The following is a 12,494-nucleotide window of genomic DNA, read 5'->3' as shown; positions in this document are numbered from 1 at the left end:
GCACTAGGACATTGTGGGCCAAGGATTACATGGAAGCTGAACTCAAGATGGAGGCTAGTCTTGTACATTTTAATTTTCCTAGGACAGAAATTTATTTATCAAATATATTTCATGCTGATGTTGTGCTTCTAGTGTATATGTACAAACGAAACAAGTGCAGTATACTGATTGTTGAGGAAGTAAATAATGTTCTAGCAAGATGAGGTTGACAGCTCGAATGGTGGTGTTGTTGAGGTCCATTATCTGGAGATTTATGCTTAAGTGCTGACAATAACATTTCCATCTGAAGTACAGGATGAAAAGAAGTCAGCACCCATCCCTGAGAGATGTTGGTGTACTCAGAAGACTCAGGTAGACAATGCTGAATTTGACATTCAGTTCAGTTTTTCCCTTTTGAAGAATTTTTTAAAGCTTTTTGCTTAAAGTCCAATGGAAGGAAGGATTTCTTCATGTTTGTGTTTCATTTCTGTCCTAAATATTGACTTTCCAAAATATCAGGGCAACAAAATGCTGCTGAATGTCATCAGTAATCTCCATCAAATATTATCACATTAACCATCTGCATTTAGCACATTGGATCTGCGTTTCTTGGAAACAGGAGTTTTGGGTATTGACTGTGAGGTACGTAAAACTGAGCAGGATTCTCAGAAAGCACTGACTATATACCCTCTGCTGCCTGACCTTTTAAAACAATTGCCTTTTTTAAATACAGCATTTTCTACTCTCATTTAGACGGTCATACTCTACATACAAGAAGAAACTTGTTTAAGTCCTTTATTACAAAGATCAAAAGTTGTCGTTACCATTTACATACACAATTTACAAATTATTAACAAAGGGAACAACCAATACGCAAGAACTGACAGGTTACTTCAGATGAGGCCGGAGATGGGATGGTGTTGTTGTTTCCCTGCTTTATTTACTGAAAGAAAAGATATGTTTGGCTTCTATTTTCTGTGTTAAACACTGGGTCAGTGTTTATGTAGCACCTTAAGTCATAAACCTCCAAATGCTTACATACTTGTCTTTATTTAAAAAAAATACAATGCATGTATAAGCCTGCACCAAGATCTGCACCTTCTTCACAATACTGCATTTTTTTTGGTAGGGAATACGGTAGATTTTGGTCATGCTTGAAGAAGTTAATTTGTAGGATTTTACTGGTTTGAGCAATATGTCATTAAAACAAATGGGGATTATTATCAGAACTCTTATTCTGAGACTCAGCATAAGTATGGCTGCTATAGCTTGCAAAAAATGCTATGCGATCTTAAGGTAGATATTAACCTTATATTAATCAGGCGTTCCTTTCTGTTAAGACCACAGCTAACTTACTGCTTTTCCTTTGTTTAAGTTAGCAGGTTTTACACTGTCTCCTGAAACCATTTTGGGGACTGGGAAACTTAACAACAAAGAACGATAATTTACTGAATCTCACAAAATAGGAAATTTATCATAGAATACTTTACGACACTCAACAAAAGGGAGAACCAGTGAGTTTCAAAATCTCTTGATAGGAATGCACAATATCAACAGTGCAGTAGCTGCCATTTAGCTAAACCTACAAACATCCATAACTTGTACTTCTTGCTGTCTATTGTTATGAAGTGTAGACAAAATGCTTGAAGGAGCACGCTGATTTTGGAGCAAACACAAATCTAAATATGAAAATCACCACTGTGATGTTGCATCCAAATTGTAAGCAATAAAGAAAAACACTAAGGTTGTTACAGCTACTGGAACTATTCAGTGGACATAGTCCAAATATTTATGGTAGTGTTATGATAGTACGATTTTCTACCCAGCTATCAAATACTCTTTACCATGATGCCTGCAATATTCTCAGGATGATAGATAAAGAATCTGAAATGCCATGGTAAACTTAAAATACCATAATAGGTAAGGTTTTTAGTGGCACCAACTGTATATACAAGTGGGTTACTGGAATCTTATGGGACAAAGCAATGTTACAGTATGCCTTTGTTAAGGCTTCTTGCTGGTTTAAGAAGGTAGATTTTTCTTTAAGGAAACTGTCCAGCACAATTATTTTCACTTCTCTTCAGTGGAAAGTCTCTTTATTGATCCACATAAGACTACGTGTTTCATTCGGCTTGCATTCGTACTCAATACTGCCAAAACTGTTTCCCCATTGGCAATGGTCCCGTTTGTGGTAGTTGTAGAATTTGACTTGCCAGACTGTTTCAAAAACACCAATGTCATTAAACTGTGAAGGAGAAGGAATAGCATTGTTAGTAAGCTGTTTTTTTTTCTTTTTTGTCTTTTTTTCTCTCTTAATGAGAAACACCCTTACAAAACTGTGGACCATAAAACAGCTGATGTAAGGGTTAGTGTTCCTCAAGCTGACAAATCAAAGATCTCTAAAGCCTACTCTAGCAGACATCATGAAGCTTTTTGTGCTTAGGAATACGCAGAACATTCAGGACCATGTCCTGCTGTCTTCTTGTAGTCATTTTTGTCTAGGAAAGACAAGAGAGTAGAAATGTTAAAGTTCACATGTGGATAAATGTTGCTTACAGCAAAAGTCAAGTGTATAATCCTTCTCAAGATGACTCAGCAGTAGTTGGTATGGTGTTCTTGAAGACGCTTTTATGTAATGTAGATCACCTAACAGTGGTCTGTAGTGATATAAACTGTCACTTCACCTATGTACCATACACAGAGACTGCAGGAAGCTTCCTCCTTTTGCTTAATCTGAAATCTTTAATGTCCCTCTATTTTGGGTATACAATGCAGAGAAGCAATGCTGATCGAGACGTGCTGCTGCTAGACCACTTACTCCTTCCCTGGGTTTCTGTTCCACATTTTATATGAATTTTAAGTAAAAAGTTCTCTTTTATGCATTTCTGTAATTGCTAGTTATATTGTTTTAGCTTCTCAAACTTTGGTATGAGTAACAGAGGCTAGGAAGGAGATAATTAGTGTATGTTAGCAGGCAGTGTCTAATACAGTGAAAGTAATATGACATCGATTGCCAAATTGTCTGACTGCATTTGCACCTTACTGAGAAGGGAATGGTACTATGACTGTAGTAATTAAATATTATTGTACAAAATCTCATGGGTTTTGAGCCACTGCTAGACCCCTTGCAACATCAGAAAAATCTGTGTGAGTAAGGCTTACAAGGAAAGGTCATCATTTCAGTTGTGATGGTGTAAAATTTGAGTCCCTGTGTCATGAGACCTTGCAGAAAGCCTAATATGAAGGTGTGAAGCTTCTTTGCATTGCCAGTTTGTTGATTTGTGTTCTATTGGCAAAAAATACTAGATAGTGGATTCAGTGCTACTGAATAGCACTGTTCTTTAGCATTTTTTCCTTTTAAATATTTCCATCACTCATTAAATGACAGCTTCCTCACCTGACTATTTTCCATTCCCATCATGTGCTTGGGAGCTGGCCTTTGATCATTTATGTACTGTTACTACCCTTGGAAAGTCAGTATGAGAGCCCTTTTACACAGTTCCTCTTGCTCAGTTGCAAGCAGAACCTTCTGTACCCAGTTTTCTCAGATAGATAGTTTTTTTGTTTGTTCTAAGTCCAAAATGTGTTTTGTAAGCTGCTGCTGTGTAATGGATGTTGTTTTAAATCTTCCTTCGGCTGTCTCTGGTAACTTAAATTCAACCTTGACATCAGCAGGAATTATTGTGTGCTGAGGTTAGTGGAAGATTTTATTTGGCACCAGTTATGAATGTGACCTTAAAAGAGTAGCTGTTGCTGTTTCTGCTACTTCCTTTGAAGAAGAGAGAATGTAATGCACAAGCTATTCTTACCTCTCCCAATAGTCAAAACCTTACTTAAGAATCCTTTATTAACCCCTTCTAATAGTAATCCTGGTACTGCTCATGATGCAAGGTACTAAAGATTAAGCATGTTGAGTACTACTGTGCACAGTCCACACAGATTGCCAGTGGAGAGGAGCATTAGACATCCTTGTCTGGAAGAGGAAAGAAGAAAAGGGATTGATCTTGAAGAAAAGGCATTTCTAATAGCATTTATAGAAGGTGAGATGATATAAGAGCAATACTCCTGCACTTCATTTTATTAATGCTTAGAAGATCTGAATTTTGGTAAGGTGAAGGGAGAAAACAAACTCTCTGCCTCCAATGACCTAGTTGGCTGAGCTACCCTGGGTAGTCTCTGTTCAACTGCTGTGGATTTTCAGGGGAAGGAAAGAATTAATTGTAGAGCTTTTCTATCACTGGGTTTTCCAGCCTGATACTTGGGCACATGCAGTAGCTGCAGAGCTCTGTGGCATAACAAATGTCCTCCATCCCCCAAACTCCTCTATATTCCTGTGACTCCTGCAGCTGAATCTTGGGCTGAGATAGGGACTTCCCCAGAGAGCAGGGATGGCCCTATTCTTTGCAGATTAGGCTTAGAATCCTATTTCCCTGTCTGCTAGGTTTCTCTTGTCCAGTGCTCATAGATGTGCATAATTATTTACTTAGTCCTTCTGAATTTGTGTGCCAGGATAATTTGATGGCTATTTATTGTGGGACTAGAGTTTGTTTTTCTTCATTCAGTCTTAGTCTAGACTGATCAAGAATAAAATGAGACTAAAGCTAGGTTTCTAACTTAGTGTACACTATTTGCTAGTCAGTTTAGTTGTTTCTGGATAGCAGGCATAACTGAACATTCAGATAACAAGAACACATCCTAAGATTCTGGAATTCAGAAATAGGATTGTTATTTTAGAAGTATAAACCAGTAACAGGATAACACATCTACCAGTCAGTTAAAAGAGGAGCACAAAGAATTACTCATTTAAAATTTTAAAGCTTACAGGAAACAAATGCCAGTTTTTGAACCTTCTGGCTTTTACATATGAAGTTGTCATTATCAGACATTGACTAGTGTCAGACAGTTGTCACTGTCAGACTTCAAGACTGATCTTACAGTCCATTTCTAAAATGAGTTCAGATTTTATGCTGACATAGTGTCTATTTATCTCTAGGATGTGTCAGGATACTGCCTATTACAGAAAAGGAAATAGAGGCAAAAGATCCTCATATTTGAAGGAAACAGGAAAATTAAAGTTGTGTGCAGTAAGCCCAGTTTTGAATTTGCAGGAAGCAGATATTATAAGTATTTTTTTGGCCTGGGGTTGCTGAGGTGAGGTCCCTAGATCTGTCATGGCTCTGTCTAGCTAAACAGCTAAGTGATGAGTTAAGCATGTAAATCCCTGTTGAGTTGCCCATATTTAATACTTAAAAGTATCAACTGTGGACACCTAAGGCTATATTGAAGAAGCAGTCTGTCAAGATTGAATCCTAAAGGGGTTGAGTTACCTGCTTAACACTTGCAAATCCTCTTAACTTCATAGTTAGTATCTCAGGATTTGATATGTAAAGATCCTGTTTGGACAAATGTCGTGGCTCCTCATTTTGATGCTGTAAAAAAACAGCTAGGAGCTTGTGTCCAAAAACCAGGCCCTGTTTGCATATTACTTGGATTTATTTCATTTGTGTTTTATTTGATTGGATTTTTCCAAAGAAAAATTTAAAGTTCCAAATTTTCAGATCTTGCAGTAGTGTTACAGGTGAGGGTAAACTCCATGTGTTTGTCAAAATAAAGATGCCTCTTACAGCAGCCAGGTTCTTCAGAGCACTGTCTTTTTGCCTTCTGGCATGAGGGCTAAGTAGAACCCAGTGGCTGCACTGCACAGTGGCATCAATCAGGTGTTTTCTGGGTTAGTGCTGTTTAAAAAAAAAAAAAAAAATCTCTCTCCTTCCACTCCCCGCTAAAGAAGAAAACCACCAGCCCATGTTTTGTGTATTCATCTTTGGCTACTGAAAGGATCAGAGAGTTTGCCAGTTGAGAAATTATGCTGGATTATGTTTGGTTTTCCTGGGTTTTAAAAGGAGGCAACTGTACAGAGAAGTGATTAATATGGACAAATACTTCAGGGTAATAGTCACTGTTACATTTTGTTTAAGATGTGGATCTCAAATTGTTACACATGCTGTAATTACCAGATACTTCAAATAGAGATGTCACAATTTTTGTTCAGAAGGAGTTTGCTGTGCTAAATGATAGTTACAGAAAAAAATACAGCGTAAGAATCCATAAAGATGAAACCTTGAGTGCTGCCAGCGAGTGCAGGAAAAAGCTGAAATCTGGTAGCCTAGGTGAGGTCCTAACCTGATATAAATTGAAACAGACCCCTGGGAGAGCTCTAGATGAGGATGGCTTACTGCCCCATTTCCCCTTTTCTACGTAGGACGTACACAGTAAAGAGCAGGAGTCCCTCACAGAACCACAGTAATGAAAAACAAAGAACCCCAGAGCCGAATGGATCCCCCTCTGCACTGCAAACATTACCAAAGAGTGCTCTCTAACAGTCAGTTCTGCTCCCTTAGCAGCTTGGATTTTTGTATCATCTCACTTTGGATCCATGGCATATACCAAGTCTGGCCCTTGGAGCTTCAGTTTAAGGTTGGGCTGAACGTCCAACTTGAGTAAGAACTTAAGTTTGCAGATGCACAGTTAATGTGATAATGAAAACCATGGAAACAGAGGGAGAAAGAGAGGGAGAAGACTGCCCTCAGGTTGAATGTTTGTCTTCACACAGGAGCTTTCAGGCTCAGACAGATGCTCTGGTATCCTGCAGATGGCAGGTTGAAGGGGGAAGTAATCACACCTCATACTTGGGCAGGAACCTGGCAGTGCTGGCAGGCACAAGGGGGATCTCTGTATGTGAAGGGCTTGGGTCTAGATTCCTAGCCAGAGCCATGAACCATGTGTTTTTGGTGAGAATTTCCTGAAGTTTGTAGTACTGCCTGCAGAAGAGACAAGAGGTTCAACTATTTTTTCCTCTTGCATTGCAGTGTCCCAAGAGCTATGCAGGTCTCTATGAATTCTCCTCCTGACCTCTGCAGCGCTTTTGGCTTTCGCTTCGGCAGTGGGACTTGTGTTTTTCAGCTACGTTCTGACCAGCAGCCCCACTGACAGAATGCAAAAAGGAGGGCTGCCGGAGGGAGGGAACGGGAGGGGGCAACAGCGGTGACCGGGCTTTGCCTTACTATACCTGAGCTCCACATCTCTATCTCTGGGAGTCACTGCCCAGAGATACACTGCCCTCCCTTGTCTTCCTGTGCTAGCTGCCACTGAATGGAGGGCCACATACCTGCATGTTGACCTGAATGGGCTGCCTCTCCCCGCTCTTGGTGTGGGGCACTCCTTCTGTGTCGTAGATCCCTGTGTAAGAGACCACTTGTGCATCCCTTGATTTCTCCTCCAATGGGACATTCACGCCCCCGATGCCCATAGTCCTGCAAAGAGACAGACTGTAGGCCTTCAGCAGCCCTACAGGCCCCCTTCCCAGCAGCTTGGAGATAGAACATGGGCTTGCAGCCTGCTAGCCTCTGTACAGGGGGATGCTTCAGGGATATTGGGAAACCTGTAGATGCTGCTGACTCACTGGGGTTCCTGGACATGTCAGGGCTCTGCAGACACTCAGGGAAGAAGCAGAAAAGAAAACAAGGGAGATCTAAGCGCCAGTAGCTGGGGATGTGTTGATTGAACCCCCTTTTCAGAGCTGTCCTCCTCCCAGAGCTGGTTCCCCAGCTGCAGCCTCCCTGGTGTCTGTCTCTGTTTTGCCATGGTGTAGTGAGGCTTGGGCATGGGACATCCCTGAAGTGCAGGGCTGGAGGGGCTGCCTCCTCTCCCTGCTCCAGAGCAAACCATGGGAAGGAGAGAGAAAGGAAGCTGGGCCTGTAAAAGCTCTGGATAGAGGTGGGAAGGGAGAGAGAAGAGGCGGTCTCTCCCCTCTGCTGGCCCCATGTGCTGGCTGGGTAAGGCAATGGGAACAGCTGGCCAGGGACCTAGAGAAACAGGGCTACCAAAGCAAGAGGGCAGGGAGGGAGAAATCACAGAAACTCTGTGCTGTCGGCTTCCCAGGAAAAAATATTAGACCTCTAAAAATAAAGCACTAGGGAGGGAAGGAGCAGCCCTTGGGGTGCACTGGGGAGGATGCACTTACGTGGCCTGAATGGTGCCGGGCCGGAGGGCGACCTCGATCTTGTACTTGGCCCCAGTCAGCAGCTTGATCGTGCGGTTCTGGCCAAAGCGCTGCCCGTCCACCTTGAAATACACAGCCCCATCGTTTGGCTGGATTTTGAGGGAGACGCTGATTTTCACGAGGTTGGGGATGTCGCCCATTGCGTGTCGCGGGGGCTGTGGGGTTTGCGCTTGTCTCTTCCCCCCTCCGCGGAAGGTGGCTTGCCGGGAGAGAAGACTGAGGCGGCGAGGGAGAGGAAGAGGAGGAGGGAGGAGGAAGAGGAGGGGCTGCCAGACCGAGCCAGCCCAGCCCTTCCCAAAAGCAGAGGATGATACATTTTTTTCCCCTCCTCCCCCCACTCCTTCCAATCACGGTGCCGCATCTGTGCGGCCGATGCCTCGCTCCCGGCTTGGGAATATTTGCAGCTGTTCAAATTTCAGCCGGCTTCCAGGGAGTTAATCCGGCCTCAATTACCGCAGTCTTAATCCCGCGGTTTATCCGGAGGGGGAGCACACAGGAGCCGAGCCGAGCCGGGCGGGGCGGGGCGGGGCGGGGCGGGTCCCGCTGCGGTTCAGCACCACGGGAGCGGACAGCGCCGCGGCCGTCCCGCCGGGCCGGGCCGGGCCGGGCCGGGCCGAGCCGGGTGCGCCCGGCACCGCGGAGTGCTGCTGCCCGGCCTCGCCAGCCTTTCGTTTCAGTAGCATCGATATTTGGTTCAGAGTTTCTGCTAGGATCTTTTCTTACCACTTTATCACAATCTTCTTGTTTTAAGAGGAGAAATACTGAAATTGCTGTATCAGCTCACAGCTTTATTTTGTTAGCTGTAATGGCATTTTCTAGCTATGGCTGGTACTGTTTCTTCAAGGAGAGAGACTTTTGAAATTGAAAGATGTACTATAATTCATCTTTCCATTGATCTTATCCCAGTTAGAGATGGCTTTTGACTCAGGAGTGGGAGGCCTGTACAACCTCTCCCTTATTTTGCGTTTGTTTCTGTTTACGGTTAAAACTGCAGCATTCTCATAGCTGACACATGATTCAGACCATAAATGTATCTTTTGCTTGATTTAATATTGTGGCAGAGCTCATGAATTCATGGGGAGAATTTCACAGCTTGATCAACTACAGTTGTGCTGTACTGACCTTTTATTTTATTTTATTTTTTATTTTTTTTAACTGGGGTATACACATGTTGGTAAAATGTAGCATTTGCAAGCTAGATGGAAAATCTCATACTACCTAGCTGCATTTATTTGTGTATGCATGTTACTTAGGGAATATTTTTTTTATGAACATTGAGCAGAAGAATATATATTGCTGAAAACTTGACCACTATAACAGAAATCCTGCTGTATTTACCTTGATTAAGTATCTAGCTAAGGATAATGTTTGTTAGGTATCCAAACAGCAAGATTTCCACAATGATAAGGGAGGGGGACAATCCTTCCATCCCAGAACTATGTATGTCTTGAGTTCTGTAAGTAACGTCCCACTTCCCATGGCAGTCACTGGCAGCAGGGACTCCCCCATGGGGAAGTGGTTGCAAAATGGAGTCGCTGCTTCTCCCACTGAACAACAAAGACTGGAACAAATGCTATTAAAAAAAAAAAAAAAAAAAAAAAAAAAAGACCAACATTTCCCTCTATATGGTATGGTAGCAGCCTTTTCAACATTAGTGTCTGTCTTTTGGGTATTGTTAGGCTAACTCAAATCCTCCTGACATAAAGGTATTTAGGGTAGGATGCATCTGTCTATAGATCTACTTTGCTGCTTGATGAATCATCTAAAATTTGTATAGCGAAAGGTCATCTAATCAATAGAGTTAGTAAGTTGTAGGAGCATTTCATCCCACAGTAGGGGCCAACATTTATCATGTGAGTCATGCACTGAGCTCCATTAATTTATTGCCTAGATCTCTGCTGACTGTAAAGGTCCTCAGAGCCTTTAGGTGAAATGAATCCCTCCAACTTTTCATTTTCTAGGCTAACACTAAATGGTTTTGGAAATATTTTGGAAGTATCAGATAATCAACTGGTATGCACAGGTTTTAAGATGAGGCACCAACTGCTATATATAGACAAATATCTCATTATCTCATGGCTCCACAAAAAGGAAGACCACCTGTGCATCTCTCCATATCTTGTTTCCTTATTGTAAGACGCTTCTCTTTTTTCATTACATTCTGGTGAGAAATGTTGTGTTTTGTGGCTTGGTGAAAGTTTTGCTTGCAGCAATTCCCACTGTGTTTAAATGTAATTCAGTAAGAAACCACAGAGACCTTAGAAGAGGAACCTGGTAGTGTCACTTAAAGTGGTGTACAGAATAATGGCTATTGCCAGAGATCAGTTCTACTTCTCTCATGAGCCAGATATATCACGTTGTAGTAAATTGTGTGTAGCTGAAAGCATTGATTGCAATTAGTTTCCCAAGTACGCATAAGGGCAGATCTATAACGAGGCTTTTCCCCCATTATTTCTGCCTGAACAATCATCTTTCTCTAGACAAAACTCCATTTGTGATTTTATTCCAGTACACTATGGCACAAAATGGCAAACATGAGGAAGAACTTAAAAAGCATCATTATTATGGATCATGTATGCATAGACCAAGAAACAATTTTACCATTTGAAACTGAAACATTATGACAGTGGAACGATTATGAGGAAGTAATTTTAAATGTAGGCATTGCCTTTCTTTTTATCAATCTAATAACTTCTTATGCCTTTATCTTATTCAGTTATCTACCTCTACCAGATGATGCTCTTTATCAGTGTAGATCATAGAGAGTTTTGCCTTTCTTAAGCCTTTCTGGGAGATTAGTTCTGTAGCTGCAGCACTGCTACCCACTTTATCACTCACAGGGAGAATTACTCAAATGGTCAACATTATGGTTGATAAATTACAATTAAAAAAAACAAAGAATCCCCCACAACAAGCTGTCTCTCGCTCACTGATAAACTGTCAGTACCCTGAGGGCACTAATAGCTTTACTGGCTCTGACCATCCTCACCCAGGGCCTCCCAAACACTCCCCACCACCTATGGCCCAGGGACTCTATTTAAGCTCAGCCTGGGGTTGTCAGTCTCTTTCCTAGTGACGCTGTGGGAGTGCTGGTCTCCAGCTTGGTTCTAGCTATGCTAGTGTTTGGCAATGGGCCCACTAGTCCAGATCCCAGCCTGATGGCCTCAGCTGTACCCTTTTAGTACGGACCTGTTCAGTTGACTGTGTCTGACCCTGGTTATGCTCACTAGACCTGATCATAATGTGTGGATTGACTTCCTTGCCTGGCATCTGGTCTACCTTACTGCCCTGAAATTGTCTGGAGATCTGGGCTGCTTCCATTGCCAGTCTGGCCTGCCCTGTTTCCCTGCTGGGGGCAGTGGGATGGGCCTGGTGCCCTGGCCTGCAGGGGGAAGAGAGAGCCCCCACTGTGCTCTGATACCAACTGCTTGTGGTTCTGATAAGAGCCAAACATCTGTAGCTAGACGGAGGCTGTGTGGTTTTTGCCAGAAGCATAGAACAAATGAGCTGTCCGTTACAAGGCTAAATATATCTTCATGGCATTTATGGCAAGGCGTCATTTTGATATTCTCTCAAGCCACAGCAATAACTTGCTTCCGTGAGCAAGTAGATAAAGTTATATGTCCTTCCTTGCGTTCTCCATGCCTATGTGCCTTGGAGATTTGTTTTATTTGTTTGTTTGGTTGGTTGGTTGTTTTAAAAACCTTTTAAGTCTTTAATATGCGGTTTTGGGGGGGGTTGGGTTTTTTTTACCCTTCAGATCTACTTTTCGTTCTCCTAGCATTGGAGAAGCCGCAGCCTGTTGTCTGGGTTTAGTAAGGTATGCTAAGGTAATTCCCTTTCCTGAGGCTTGGGACATTGCAGCACTTCCTTGTGAGGTGAGGTCTCCCTTGCTTTCTTGAGGCTGTTAGTTAGCAAGCCCCTCAGCATGCTGGGCTGGAGGGCTCCTTCAGCTGAACTGCAGCCACCATGCTTAGCCATTCTCATCTTTGTTCTTCTTCCCAGAACAAGGAAAGTCTTCTCACACTGCTGTGTCTTCTTCTAGACATCTCTCTTGTCCCTAAGGCTTTCCTACTTTGGCTTTGTCACCTGCTTGTGCCACTTAAGGGAAAATACCATAGGAGAGAACTGAGTAAGTCACAGGTGAGGCTGACTTTAATTCAGTGAAAGGTCAGAGCTAATATGTGTGCATAGTAGCCTATGTTAAGGGTAATATGCATTGGCCCAATTTGCCTGGAGATGTCCATTTGGCATCTCACCTGAATCCACTTAGTATGGTCTGTGTACACATGATAACGTCAACTGCATCAGCTTTTCAGTGTTCCTATTTATGCAGTCCTTCCCATTTTCCAGTTAGTACACTAATCCTGCTGCATAGCTCTGCAAGAATTAAATGTATGAAATGTGCCTGAGGTCAGAACAAGATGGTTTATTTATGACAGCCAGCCCACAACCT

The 12,494-nt window shown here is 42.5% G+C and overlaps 1 protein-coding gene across 1 annotated transcript; it reads right to left on the bottom strand.

Annotated features, from left to right (window-relative positions):
- Positions 1-760: 760 nt before the first annotated feature.
- CNRIP1 (cannabinoid receptor interacting protein 1) lies at positions 761-8,214 on the bottom strand. Its single transcript, XM_062573463.1, has 3 exons — positions 8,000-8,214; positions 7,145-7,289; positions 761-2,224 (listed from the first exon to the last, which is right to left on the bottom strand). Exons 1-3 carry the CDS (start codon positions 8,176-8,178, stop codon positions 2,060-2,062), a joined length of 489 nt encoding a protein of 162 aa, XP_062429447.1. The 5' UTR covers positions 8,179-8,214; the 3' UTR covers positions 761-2,059.
- Between the last annotated feature and the right edge of the window lie 4,280 nt (positions 8,215-12,494).

This window comes from Rhea pennata, chromosome 3 (genome assembly GCF_028389875.1).
Source record: "Rhea pennata isolate bPtePen1 chromosome 3, bPtePen1.pri, whole genome shotgun sequence".
Taxonomy (NCBI): domain Eukaryota; kingdom Metazoa; phylum Chordata; class Aves; order Rheiformes; family Rheidae; genus Rhea; species Rhea pennata.
The sequence above is the reverse complement of the archived record's forward strand: the minus strand, read 5'-3'. Positions and strand labels throughout refer to the sequence as shown.